The sequence below is a fragment of the Paramormyrops kingsleyae genome, chromosome 2 (assembly GCF_048594095.1).
Source record: "Paramormyrops kingsleyae isolate MSU_618 chromosome 2, PKINGS_0.4, whole genome shotgun sequence".
Classification (NCBI taxonomy): Eukaryota; Metazoa; Chordata; class Actinopteri; order Osteoglossiformes; family Mormyridae; genus Paramormyrops; species Paramormyrops kingsleyae.
This window is the reverse complement of record NC_132798.1, coordinates 5,108,123-5,122,105: the sequence shown is the minus strand read 5'-3', so window position 1 is coordinate 5,122,105 and position 13,983 is coordinate 5,108,123. Positions and strand designations below refer to the sequence as shown.

At 43.2% G+C, this 13,983-nt stretch overlaps 1 protein-coding gene across 5 annotated transcripts in view; it reads right to left on the bottom strand.

Annotated features, from left to right (window-relative positions):
- Window positions 1-6,416: 6,416 nt before the first annotated feature.
- Window positions 6,417-13,983, bottom strand: part of LOC111857592 (transforming acidic coiled-coil-containing protein 1) — a 29,564-nt gene continuing 21,997 nt past the window's right edge. For all 5 annotated transcript variants that reach the window (XM_072704205.1, XM_023838631.2, XM_023838632.2 and 2 more), the window contains 8 exons: window positions 12,580-12,629; window positions 10,467-10,601; window positions 10,170-10,246; window positions 10,016-10,059; window positions 9,568-9,728; window positions 9,345-9,451; window positions 8,120-8,240; window positions 6,417-7,942 (listed from right to left, as the gene is read on the bottom strand). In XM_072704205.1, the coding sequence (XP_072560306.1) occupies window positions 7,874-7,942; window positions 8,120-8,240; window positions 9,345-9,451; window positions 9,568-9,728; window positions 10,016-10,059; window positions 10,170-10,246; window positions 10,467-10,601; window positions 12,580-12,629 (764 nt within the window). In that variant the 3' untranslated portion in view covers window positions 6,417-7,873. The remainder of the gene's footprint in view (window positions 7,943-8,119; window positions 8,241-9,344; window positions 9,452-9,567; window positions 9,729-10,015; window positions 10,060-10,169; window positions 10,247-10,466; window positions 10,602-12,579; window positions 12,630-13,983) is intronic.

Below are 13,983 nucleotides of genomic sequence, written 5' to 3'. Positions count from 1 at the left end.
GAAGTAGTTCATTTGACAAGATCTACCAGCTAAGCTACTCCTTCATTGTGGCTGCCAACAATGAGAACTGTGATGTTCATGGTATAGAATCGAGTACACTGGGATCGGTGGATCTGTGGCTACAGTGTCTTAATGCAGAATATGTATAATGACATAAAGAATAGAAAAAAACGGAACAGACAATGCCATGCGCCTTTGAAGTATGACGTCATATTTGGAGTAAAACAATTTCAACCCCTTTCAGAAACTGAGATTATACTTGAATAAGTGGTATTCTGCACGTGTCCAGCACATCCCCAGGAAAAGGGTTAGGCAGCAAAGCCCTACAGAAATCTCTGTTTCGGGGCAGCCAAGAGACCTTCATACAAGATCTGTGATGATGCTTCTGACTGCTAAATGTTTCTGACCTTCTCTGCATGAGTATTCAGATTTAAACATTTTCTCATCGTGTTTCATCTGTTTCTCTTTTGACTTCCTGTGGTTTCATTTATTCTGAGGTTACACAAAAAAAAAATCTGAAGTTTCCACCTCTGTCAAGTCCGCTAATTCCACCCACTCATAATCTACTGCAATGATGTACATCATACAGTACCTTCCATAGGGCGTTTATGTATTCTGGGGTAAACTAATAGCTGTCAACATTTGCTTCTAGATGGTTCAGTTTCCCCAAATAAACTGACCAAACAAGTTGCATTCCTGAAATCGCATCAGTATTTCAACAGTTAGGAATGAAGACAGAGCTAAACGTAGAAGGTAGTTCCTGACAGTTCACTTTTGTGTTTCCCATCTTTATCGCACCTTTTCTGATACAGGTTGAGGAAGCAGGATCTAATTCATTTCTTTGACTGAATATTGTTGGGCTTACCCAAAGTGTCCAAATCGACAACTGGCTAAACCAAATACCGATGACTATAACTCAGCCCTTACTCGAGTAACAGTTCTGATTCAATCCTCTGTCCTGTACGTTGATCCAGAACCTAAATTTTTAACTAAATATGAATTTGGATGGGCCCATGTGAGCAACCAGGCAAGATGGCACACCACCCCACCAGCCCCCCCCACCACCCCCAAACTTTACCACCACATTCCACTGTGTATGTGAGGTGGCGAGTGGCGAGATGGTAAAATTTATGACAGAGGATGGAGGTGGTTTTGGCAGTGGTAAAAGTTGGGTTGGCACCTTCTCAAAAGGTCCTTGCCAAGATCCACCACTGATCACGATAGTGAAGAAATCATGATAAAGAATATTGAACTTTTTTTCTGAACGATATGGTTGCTGCTAATATTTCCTCTGAGAGAGAGATGTTCTTACTTAGGCCGTGTGAATTTTTTCTATTTAGCTGGTACCCAACTTGGAGAGGTAGACAAAGCCACCAAGAGACCCAAGACGAGAACAGTCTATTATTCTTTAAAGAAAGGCAAAAAGACTCTTACTAGTTTGCCTCAAAGGCGGAGCATGTGGTCTTCCAATGCACCCTTGTATCCTGTCCATATTTTATCTATCCTTCTTCCATATCTGCTTACCAGTTACAGATGCCCAGTTAGCCTGGGGGCTAATCCATGACGCACAGTGTACTAAGCAGGAGAACACCCTGGACAGGATGCCAGGGCATCCATATTTACTTTTCAACTAATTTCCACACACAAGTGAAATTTAGCAAGTGGGTCAACTTATTCATCACTGTTGATGCCCTACAGCATTTAGGCAGCTAGCAGGCCGGAATCCCCCAACCGCCTGAAGCCTTTCCTCCTGCAGAACTTCCACTTACAAATCGACAAATTATCACTCAATCTCAGATCACATACTGCCCCCCCAAACGAGCGGACCTCCTTTATCGGCTGCTGTCTTAAGCCCTTCTCTTCATAGGATAGGACTTGACAGGATTGGACAACGTGAACAACTGAGATGGAAAATAATATAGAAAAAAATAGTGACGGGGGTCCCCCATCATACATTTTTCCGAGCACATTTCATTTTGCCCACCCACATACCCACCAGCATACCTCAGTACCTACTAATCTAACCCTGTCTAAAACTTTGAAGCCTCAAATCTTATTTATAATATACTAGCAGGAACCTTGTACATAAATCCTTCAATAGCTTCTCACTGCTAATGTGAAGGGAGTAATCCACTCTTTTCTGACAGTACCATGTGAGTGCCTTAGGGGGGCGCTGTTCTTCGTCCCAGCCTCTTCATACGCAACAGCAATCCAAGTGCATGCTGAGGTTTATATTCAGATGAGGTCAAATGGATGCCATGCATTCTTGACAAATCCTAACTGAACTCCCTAGACCTGCCCAGTCCATCATGTCTCTTCCCTGTGGGCCAAATCCAACTCACCGGTGGTGATCATTTGACAGCCATTTCTTCACCTAAATGTCCAGAATATGGAGCTTTAGATCAGGTGTTGCCATTACAACACAGACCATTAAAGTTGGTCCAATGGGTCACTGGAACCTCTAAACGAAGACTGTTTCAATAGCCAGTCCATATAACATTGTTGCAGTGTCCACTCTTTAACTCATAGTGGTCAGCCTGAATGATGGATGCACAAGTTTGTCACCCAGCCACTGAAGAATGGCACCCCCAGGCATGCCTCTAGGGATGGGTCCAGGTAGCACAAATCCAGGGGGGGGGGGTACCCTCTATGCTACCAGTATCTTTCAACAGGGTTTTATTGTGGATCATGCTTTATTTGCTGCTAGGGGGTAGCCCTGCAAGGAGCACTGAGCACCGGTCTGTCACACAGCAGGCTTTCAATCAGTCTGCACATGAATCAGATTGAATTCTGCAAACCAGAAGTGTGCAAATCGGTTGCACTATGACATGCTATACAGAGCTCTATGCAAATATGTACATGTTGGCTTTCCTTCTGTTTATCAGTTGAAGAAGCACACGGAAGCATTACAGGACAACAGGTGTCAACAAAAGCATGCTATTTTTGTTTAATGGAAAAATAACATCAGAGAGATCTACCAAGAGTTTTCATATATTTTATCCAATCAGGCACAGCCATTTTCTCAGTATCTGAAGCCGTTGTTATAGTGACCAATATTCGTATTTGTTTATTTCACCTCAAGTTATTTATGAAAGAGTCCAAACCAACCTTACCCACAAATAAGTAGGGGCTGACTTGCTCATAGCTTCTCGATGAACAGCTTGACCAGTGGGGCTCTTAAAGCCAGGGTGGGGCAAGGCTGAACCACGAGCTCTCTGTGGCTTTCAGCTTGGTGGGGGCTGCTGCAGTTATCGGTGAACTCATATTTTCCATGGCGTGCCTCATCACAGAAGGTACCAAAGGTGCAGAACTTGACAACCATTCCTGTATAAAGACACAAATGTGAAATGGAGGAGAATTGAGGCCAGGCTGGACATGAGGATGATTCACTGGAATTGTTAGTCTCCATGTTGAGCTAAGAGGTACAGGGGTATGTCAGCAGTGGATAGTCTGGTCCTAAACCTCTGTGATCTCTAATAAGATGGGAGTTTTATGTAGCCCTGTGTTTTGATCTTGCTTGAATGAATATTTATCAGGCTAGCAGAGAGAGTCTGTGGTGAATGAAGTGTATCGTTTCAACTCAAGCCAATCACAAATTGATAGAATGAAGGAAGTACCATCTGTTTATTCACTTTTACCAATCGAGTCACGCTAAAGAGTTACTGGTTTGGGGGCAACCATCTTCAGGCCATAGCTAGTCACTGTCCAAAGAGGAGGAGCACTTCTGCTCTCCAAACATGGGGGGAGGCGCTGCGCATTGTGGCCCCCACCCTTTGGAAAGACGCCGCTCTTGCTGCTTCAGCACATTCTCCCGCTGCACATGTGGACGGCGTTAGCGGGGTCTGGCGACGCCGGCAGCCACAAGGGCCTGCTGAATCACCGCTTCCCAGCAAGTCGAAGGCAGCGTCCGGCCGGGGATATTAAAAGCACCAGAACTCTCACTGATCCAGGCCCGGTGGACCACATGTTTTGGGGAACGGGGTACGCTGGTGATGACGGGGGCGGGAGGGTTGGGGGAGTTTTTGCTGGCACTGTCCCAGAGAGAAAACACAGGCCGAAACACAGTGCCGCAGCCCGATCCACACCCCCACCGCATATATGAGGCAACGATGCATGGGGGGGCCAATAAATGTGGGTCGGGGAAGAGTATGAATGAAGCTTCAGATGCTGCCACAGAGGAAAAAAAGCAAAAGGGACAAATCTGTGCGTTTATTTTTGTCCATCCATAAAGCTATTAACAGATTAATACAATATATGAATTATAAAAGAACAGAATAACTCAATATATCAACATACTTGAAACAGCAGAAATCAATCTACTTTGGGTCCACATTAGATTTTGAAATATAAGATGGTCAGGTTGCCTTCCTTGAACTGCAGTCTTAGCTTCCTGACTATATTAAAACTATAGGGGATGTGGGGGGGGGGGGGGGTGCATTTATTCTAATAATGTCGCCGATGATTTTTTTTAAGTTTATGAAAAGTCTTGCTGCTGCGACACGGAGCATTACGCTGGCACCTTGTGAGGGATCCGGAGAACTGCACATGAACGCAGCAGCAGCTGCATGCATGCAGCTTTATCCACGGTACATTAGCTCAGATCACCAGGTTTACATGGATGGATGTTATGGGTGGCACTGTCTTCTTGCACTGTCAGTACCTTGCCGAATAGAACCATAAAACGGTCACTGCTGCCCACTATTGGTCATCCGATTGCTTATTCAGTACAGTGTCGTGGGAAGGGGGAAGCTGGTGCTTATCCCAGGCAGTACAGCACAGCACATAAGGTGGGATGCCAGACCAACACAGGGCACATACTACAGATGCCAGTGAATCTGTGTGTTTTTGCACAGCTTTGAAAAGAGATGTGTAATGGGGAGAACCTGCACAAATTCCACACCTACAGAGCAGGTGGTGCAATTCAAGCCTTCAGTCTTGAACACCATGTCTCCTTCCCTTGCGTGCATTTTCCTAAAGACCCAGAGTAAAGTAAATTAGTTCTTTAAACATAAACTTAATTATGATTCACCTAGTAAATCATTAAACGAATAATTATATGTCAATAATTATAAGCACCTTGCGTCAAACAGGAGGAAATATCTGCTGAATATAAAATCAGGACTTTATTCATTTTTAGTAATTTCCAAGAAACACGACAACCGATCACATGAGTTACATATTTGTGCCTCTCTTCCAAATCACAGACTCCTTTTATTAAAAGCTGACAATTAAAACATCTGGGTCCACATTTCATAAGGCTTTTTTGTCTAAGTACCAGGCACTATGCCACCAGCAGCCAAAAGTCACCCTAAAACCCCGCAAAGGCCTTCAATGTGCAGTCATATAGTCAAAAAATGTAGTACTTGACTGAACAGCCCCAAGAGACCTTTTAGAACAGGGCTGGCATCAAGAGCCCGCTTCCAGTAATTACCAGGCTGGCATGGGGAGGGAACCCTGAACAAAATATGAACAGTCTGCCACAAAAACTTATGGCGTTCCATTAAGATGAGAATCTTTCCATCTTTAATCAGAGACACGCTTAGAGCAAGCTAAGGGTGGCAAGAACCTCAAGAACCACAGCAGGAAGCAGGTGTCCTGGGTGCAGAACTGGAGCTCGTTAAGGGTCATTAGGTCGTCTGCGACTAATGCCCCTTTTAGGCTGCACACTGGATTCACAACTTGAATTTAAATCAGCAGATATGCCCAAAGGGTCACGCATCTCCAAAATGGAGATCTTTCTGGAGGGTGCCCGACCTGGATTTCCTGCTAAGCACTAATATTTATAAGATGGCCTTTCCTGCATAATGTATTAAATGATTTTGCCCTAACAAGTTAATTCAGATGTTGACATCAAACTATAAGGACATGTGAGAAAGATCGACTGATCAGTTTCAAAAGTAGTGCGTCATCTGAAATCACAACATATTGTTTGTAGAAAATGATCAAAAACCCGCTTTTCTGAATACGATTCAAGTCTTTTTCAAGTCATCTGATGCCAAAAGGTCACAACACTGTAGATGTGGTCTGCGAGCTACTGTGCCAACCAGGATGCAAGTTACCCCATCGGCACCTTGCGGCACCAAAGGGAAAGTGTGTTTGCCAACATTTCCCTAGAGAATGTAGAAATATCTAGCAGAGAGTCACTCTTGTCCTTCACCAGGAAGAAGGGGTCTCAGTCCCTGCAGATCGTCATGTGCCACTTTCAACAGTGCCTAGGTGGAAAGTTCTGGCCTCTCATAAACAAAAAGTGGAGAAGCAATCTGTTAAAATATTTGGTAACCTTACTGAGGCAAAAAGAGCGAGGACAGACCATGAGGATTCTACGGTGGCAGCAACAAAACGGCCAACTGACTTACCAAATTTTCCTTCTGGATTTCCTGTATCAGTGTTCAAAGGTAGATAGACACAGATACTAATTCAGGTCATTATGGAAAATATTTATTACATCTGTGCAAGTTCTTTTCTCCCAGCTTACAAGTATTATTGTTAAATGGTCTAGATTAACTGCACACAAAACAATGGAGGAACATTCAACAAACTCGTTATGGAAAAAAAAAAAAACACAAAAAAAGACAGACAGGCAGCAACAAATAAATGACAATGATGGCTGTGATGATGCAGGAAGGGGGGTGGATGTGAGCAAGCAATGTGAACTATTACCTTTGTATGGTGCTTATGACCTACTTGGGGACACAAGACATAGACCACAATGCTCGCTCTCTCTCTCACTCTCACAAGCAAACTCAAATGGATCTATTAAGTAAAATTTAACATGCATGTGCTTTTGAAAGGATTCAAGATGGAAACAAAAAACAGAATATGGCTGTAGAAAACCTCTCCCAGATTACGGTATTTAGCATGTAAACATACATGGATTTTTAGTGTCAAGATACAAGGGAGGAAAAAACAAAGAAATGTTTAGTTATGACAGGGAATTTGGGGAGCAAAGTCATTAAATTGATTAAAGACAGTTACTCTGCACCACTGAACAGCATCCAGTGCCACAGCTTTGAGATTAACTGGGCAGGTACACACAGCTAGAAATAATAATAAATACCAAACACATGGTGCACAGGAAGTGCTGCCCTGACTGAATATTAAGCGGTTAAGATACCGGACTGTAACCAAGACTGAGCAGAAGTATTTACACACGCAGCTTCAGTTTGTCAGGCTGCTTTGTGAAACCGCCAGATGCAGGTATATGGCTCATCCAGGTGCAGAGCAAACATTTGCCATTTTAAATATACATTTATTTACATTTCAGTGCCTCAAAAAATAAGCTTCGCAAAAGGCAAGCAATATAGATTTCCGTCCTGTTATATACACACACATAGCTTGAATTAGCAGTGATTCAGTTAGAGCTTTTGCCCACTACACAGTAATAGATACAAAGCCAGGATCTCCTCTGCTCACTGTCCATCACATCCAAAAAGCAACCATCTCCCATGTCCCTCCCGGAATTCCAGACCAGTAATTAGGCCATTAAGCCATCCAAAAAAAGCAGAGATTTCAAAGGCTGAATGACGTGCAGAACAAAAACAGACAACTAATTCGAAAACTACAAAATACATGCCACATCTGCACAATAGCTTTAATTAGAGGGTCTGTCCATCTGCTCTTCGTTAAATTATTTCTGCAGATCTTGCATTTCTGTTCAAATTGACATAGGCTACTGGACCTTATTACTGCTCCGCTTATTTTACAAACAAGGAGAACAATTGTTATTAGGCATATAAAATGACCATCTCCTTATTTGTGGGAAAGCGAGGCCTTGACACAGTTATCTGGCAACATGAGCATGTTAAGCTGAGATAAGCTGGACCCTGGAGCCACAGGCAGGCTGGAGGGACGACGTGCTGTCAGGGACGCCCCTTCACTCCGGTCTCCCCATCTTGGCAATGAGCTCGTCGCAGATCTTGGTGAGTTCCTCAATTTCCTGATTCTAAAAAGGCCAACAATATTTTACTAGTTAAATGTTGAAGGGAAAAACTTTTAAAAGTGCAATACAACTCCAAATTAAACATTTAAAATGACTAAATAATCTTCTTAAAGCACCCAAGACCGGCCCATGTACCTTCCGCTCCATCCAGCGGGAAGGGAACATGAGATGGTACTGTACCTTCTGATGGAGTGCTCTCTCCAAGGACTCCACCTTCATCTGCTCCTTGCGTAGGCTGGCGTGAAGAGCCATGCTCTCCGAGCTGGCCTTCGAACGGACCTGGGCGATCTCCTCATTGGCCCTGATAGAAAGATGTCCACCTTGTCAAGTCGAGTCGAGAGGCCAATGCCATACTATGCATATACAGGTAGACAGTGGAAGGAAGTAAGGTGACATACAACAGCAGTTCCAGGGGGAGGGTTTGCACAATACTACACAGTACAGAACACAGGACAGTGTGAAATGGGGGGGGGGGCTGGACACAAGGGTTCATATACATGCATATACACTCAGTGACAAAAAAAGTTAAGCACCCAGACGGAGTGGTGGAAATTAAATGAATCTGCACGTAGCGAAAGGTCATGTGACTATCGCAAAGATTATGTCATCAGATCAAATGGACAACAGAGTTGGCAGTATGGGCATTACTGCTGATCCCATGTCAGTAGGGTGTGGCCTCCCCCCCCCCCCGGGCCTGAATACATGCGGTGATACAGTGCGGAAGGGAGTCGTACAGTCATTGTATCCTCTCCTGCGGCAAGTCAGCCCACAGCTGTTGTAACTGGACCTCGAGATCCTGCCAATTGGCACTGGGTCTGATTTCATGTCCAAGCTGATCCCACACATGTTCGATTGGGGAAAAATCGGGGGACCTGGCTGGCCACGGGAGGACCTCAACATGAAGCAGGCAGTCCATAGACACACTGTGTGTGAACAGGTATTGTCTTGTTGTTCTGTAATGCTTGGTGCACAATACGACAAACCTCCCCTTGGTGTGGCCTGTCTTGGATGACCGGAACCTTCACGACGTGTGTGGGTGCCCTCACATGCTCATTGGTTCCAACATCAGGTGACTGTAACATCTGCATGCCCCACATGCCGGGCAATGCAAACCCACAATGCCACCCCTATCAAACTCCGTTAAGTGCTGGTAATGCTGTCTAACGCGTCTACGAGGCATCCTCTGTGTCTGGTGACTAGATGTGCCAGCTCCTTGCAAATCGAACCATTTACAGACTCATCGCTGGTCTGCACGTGTACCAAATTACATCCAAATCGGACCATTACTTTTTTTGTCACCGAGTATAAATGTTGCATTGATTTAACACACATGCTTCCCGATTCTCCTTTGATAATTTAGACCTCCCGACCAGTAGAGGTGCCATATGCGTAGCTCCAGTCTTACTTGTCTAGCTTTTCCTCAGCATGGATTTTGAGGGTCTGATAGCGTTGCTCTTCCTGTTTGACCCGGGTAAGATACTCCTGTGCACATTTCTTAAGCACCTCTTCATTCTGGGCATAGAATCAAAAGGAAGTCCTCAAATCACTGGGGCTCGAGTTGACAGCACAAATAAAATCGTCACTGATGGCATAAAATGGCTTTTAGCCTCTTGCCAAGACGCACATACCTTTTTGAAGCCCTCAAGGACAGACTTCATATTCTCGTACCTCCGGAAGAGGTCAGAGAGGGAGCGCTCTACAGAGTTGAGGTCAGCCAGGGCCTGCTCCTTCTCCAGAGTCAGCTGCTGGATGGTGCTCTGGGAGCTCACTGCGGCTTGCTGCTTGTCCTCTGTGAGGAAGCCACACAGTCACAAAAGTTTTACCAAGATCCTTATCAGATTTCACTGAGCGGGAGATAAGACAAGATACATTTTATTGATCCCAGCTGGTGAATGCAGCAGCATGAAGTGCAGGGTAAACCCACACAGTGCCAAACAAGACAGCACACACAAGGTAAACCAATTCCTAAAAAATGTGCAATTGTATGTGCTAACAGACAACACAGGACTACAGCAAAGATGGGGAAGACAGATGACAGAGGTACAAATGATAAAATGAGCAAAATCAATAACTTACCGATCATCTGCGCAACCGTCTTCTCATATTCTGCAACGATTTTTCTACAAAAGGAACCGGCACAAATTGAGCTCTCACCAGTCAATCCATCTACCATCTGTGCATCTACCCTTCACAGGCTGCTGTCAGCAATCACACGCGTGGAGGAGCAGACCTCATTTCTAGGACCTCTTGTCTGCTCTCTTCATGTTTTCTCTTCCATTCATTGGCCTCTATTTCTTTCGTAATAATCTGTGGCAAAAAAGATAATACAGAAAGACAGGACAGTGTGAAATGGGGGGGGGGGGGCTGGACAAAGGACACAAACCGTATTATCTTCCTCCCCCATACACCTGTTAACCATGTGACATCGTTCCTGAGACCCAGCTGATTTCACGCACTGCGGATGGTTCCCCTTTCAGGTACAGAGGCATCATTCAAAGGGCCGTACAGAGAGACAGTGAGCGGTTACCTCCTCCCTAATCAGAGTGAGGACAGCTTCTTTGTCAGCCTCACTGAGACAGATTTTATCCAGAACTGGAGTTCCTTTGTCTTGACTCTCACTTCCAGCCAGCTTGGCACTTTTGGTTTTGCAGGAGTCATCAAGCTGTTCAACAGGGGAACAAGACACTGTCAGGGAGGGGGAATCAAAATAAATCATTGTTTACATAGGAAACAGGCTCCACAACTCGGCTTTTGTTTCAACACTAGGGGTGCCTGGGATTTTACATAGAGCAGTGAAATATTTGTATGTTGTGCTACTGTTAAGAATACATTTAGGGTGCTGCAGTCTATGTCTAGAAACATATCCATCCATCCATCCATTCATCCATCCATCCATCCATTCATCCATCCATCCATCCATCCTGCACAGTGTTGGAGGTGTCAGGAGCCCATCCCAGAAGCAACAAGAGTTAGGCAAGAAATATACCAATCACAAAGCACGCACACACACAGGTTTGTAATTATATCTTTGTGGGGACTCTCCATTCATTTCTATGGGAAAAACACTAATCTCAGCAATGACGACCTTAACCCCTACCCAGCCCTAACCTTAACCATAAGTAATCAAACAAAATACGAGGCTTTTGGCATTTTTCATTTTTGATTGCATTCACAGATCTTTGTGAGGACCTGAAAAACGGTCCCACATCAAAATAACAGGTCTTTATCATATTGTGGGGGACATTTGGTCCCCACAATGTAATATAAACCTAATCCACATGCACACAGAATATGTTCAAAAAGAGTTTTTAAACAGTTCAGGCAGTGAAATTCAGAGACCATTTCAGTCACATGTTATGTGATCGTTGTCAAACAAACCATGCACTATTAGAAGTCCTAACATGAAGAAAGGTAATGGCATCTATATATCGATGCCGGCTTTTTAGGGGTAATTCAGTGCATCAGGATTCTGGTCATGTGGTAATCTCTGTTGTCAAAACCTCAATATTGTTGTAAACTACTACAGACATACAGCTGTGAACAAACAATTTCCTTGCTTTGGGCTTATTAAAAAGTGTCAGGATCTCTGAAGCGAAAAGCACGGTTAGTTTTTTATGGCCATCAGGGAGAATTACACAGCATGTGGTATCATCATCGTGAAGTCGTTTTACCACAGCATTTTTAAATACTTTGTATTCAAGTGTTTCGTCAAGCAAGTGATTCTAAGCAAGACAAAATCAAGCCAAAGAGTTGGGCTTTACACAAAGACGAGAGCGGAAAGGCTATTTCAAGCTTTCATTCAGTATGTTTCCATGGTAACTTCTGTCCCTGGGAGTCCTTGAAGGAATTGGAAGACCATTAGTTTACTTTATAATTGTAGCAATAATGAGGCCCCAATCACCACAGAAATTCAGTCAGAAGAAAAAAAAAAAAGTGTGAAAAATGCTGTTCAGTTTATTTCAAAGCTTTAATTCACAATCACTATGCTGCTGACCATATGATCACCATTCCCATTTCCCAGACATGGTTTCCAGATAACAGACACGTTGCATTCTAGTCAGTAATTAAATTCTTCATGAAAGCAGAACAGAACACTTAAGTTTATATAGCCCATTAACAGTTTGTTACCCACACCCTGGTATCCTGGTCATTTCATTGTGCTTCATCAAATGTTTGGCAATCATTCGATATTTAAAATTTACCCATCACTGATATTTGACTTAAATACACACACATCTTGGAAATTTTTCTATAGACTATATTGACAACCACTCATAACTGTGCCACTGTTTAAATATCCAATATCCAAATTCTCACATGATTTGTACTTTATCCTGTAGTTAATCTCAGCCTTGCTCACAGCATAATGCAACTTCAAAAACATGCATGCAGAAGTCATTTGTAAAGCTTTAATGGAGGTTTAGCACCATCTAGTGGTAGAGAACTAACAAAACCAATTACTTATAGCTAACTGTGGTAATGACAGGGTATGTTCTATATACTTCCATCTCTACTCTACATCCCTACTCTCTTCCATACTCTATATAATTCAATACCACAAAATAATAATGACCTGATTTGTTTTATGGAGAAACCACATGTATTTGTTTCAAAGGGTTAAAGACAAGAGCTCTACTTACCCAATTGTACATGTCTGCACCATCTGGACCTCCTGTTGTTACTTCCATCCCTACAGAAAACAACATAGCATTGACTTATCAGTAAAGAGAATCAGCATGTAATGTAAACCTTAGACTGATGGCCTGTGCAAGTTTTAAATGATCTATCAGGGGAAGAATTAGCATAGATGCATTTAATTTGAACAACTTCAGCTATCATTCCAGCCACACCTTACTCTTAATGAATTTGTGGTACAGCAGTAACAGAGAGTGGGGGGTAATGTGACGTCATTCTTCAGAGTCTGAATACAACCATCGTCTGAATTACTAAACAGATTTATTGTTGGCTGAACGGCCACTTCTAAAAATATTGCTCCATTTGCAATCACGGAATTCGGGGTAACATCTAATTAATTTCAATGGAGTCCCTTAATACTTGACATCTCTAATATTGATGAGCATTCATTCCCAAAAAGCTCAGCAGAAAACTATCAAAATTACACCTCATTCTTAAAATCCAGTAACAATCACAAGTATACATGTCTGCTGACTGCAGCTGAATATCACGAGTGAAACACAGGCATCAACCCTGAAGGAATCCTATCACGAGACAGCTATGTTCCTCAAATCAGTTATACACATTAGAGAAACTCTCCCCAGGTTATGATGGGGTTACTTTCTAATAAACCTATCACAAGACAAAAATATTGTAAGGCGAAAATGCATGTTACTACAATACACCTAACCTAGCAAAGATAAGAGCATAGCCTATCCTACCTTACACATGCTTAGAACACTTACACTAGCCTGCAGTTTGGCAAAATCATTAACACAAAGCTTATTTTACAATAAACATGTAATTCATTGAATAATGTACTGAAAGTGAAAAACATTTTCCTGTTATAAAGTCAAAATATCGTAACACGGACCATCGTAACTCGGGGAGCGTCTATTTTAGAACCATGGATGTTACGATACACTATATTTCCTAGCATGCATCGCTGAATTTGGATTTCCAGGCGGTAATATCTAATGGGGCCGAAGTGAGCCTTGAAAAGAGCTACAGCGAGAGAGGACGAGGTTCAGTCAGCAGCAAACAAAAATCATGCGTTTCTCCACAATCCCTGGCCAGACAGATGACCCTCTTTGTACCCTGAAAATATCTGTGGCACTTAATCAGGGAAGCCACTTAATTTCCTCGTGAGGTTAATGGGTAATTAATTCCCCAAAGGGGTACGTGTGCCAGCCCAATCTTTCAGGGCTGAGCGTATTTGTCTTGGACTTACAGAAAACACTCTGCTACCCAGACTACTGTGGTTTCTGTGCTGGTCCTCGTCACCAAGCGGAATGTCAAGACGTCCTCAAACACTATTTGTGCCCTCAAGCCAAATGATCATTATTTTAAAATTATAGGAAATAGGAGAA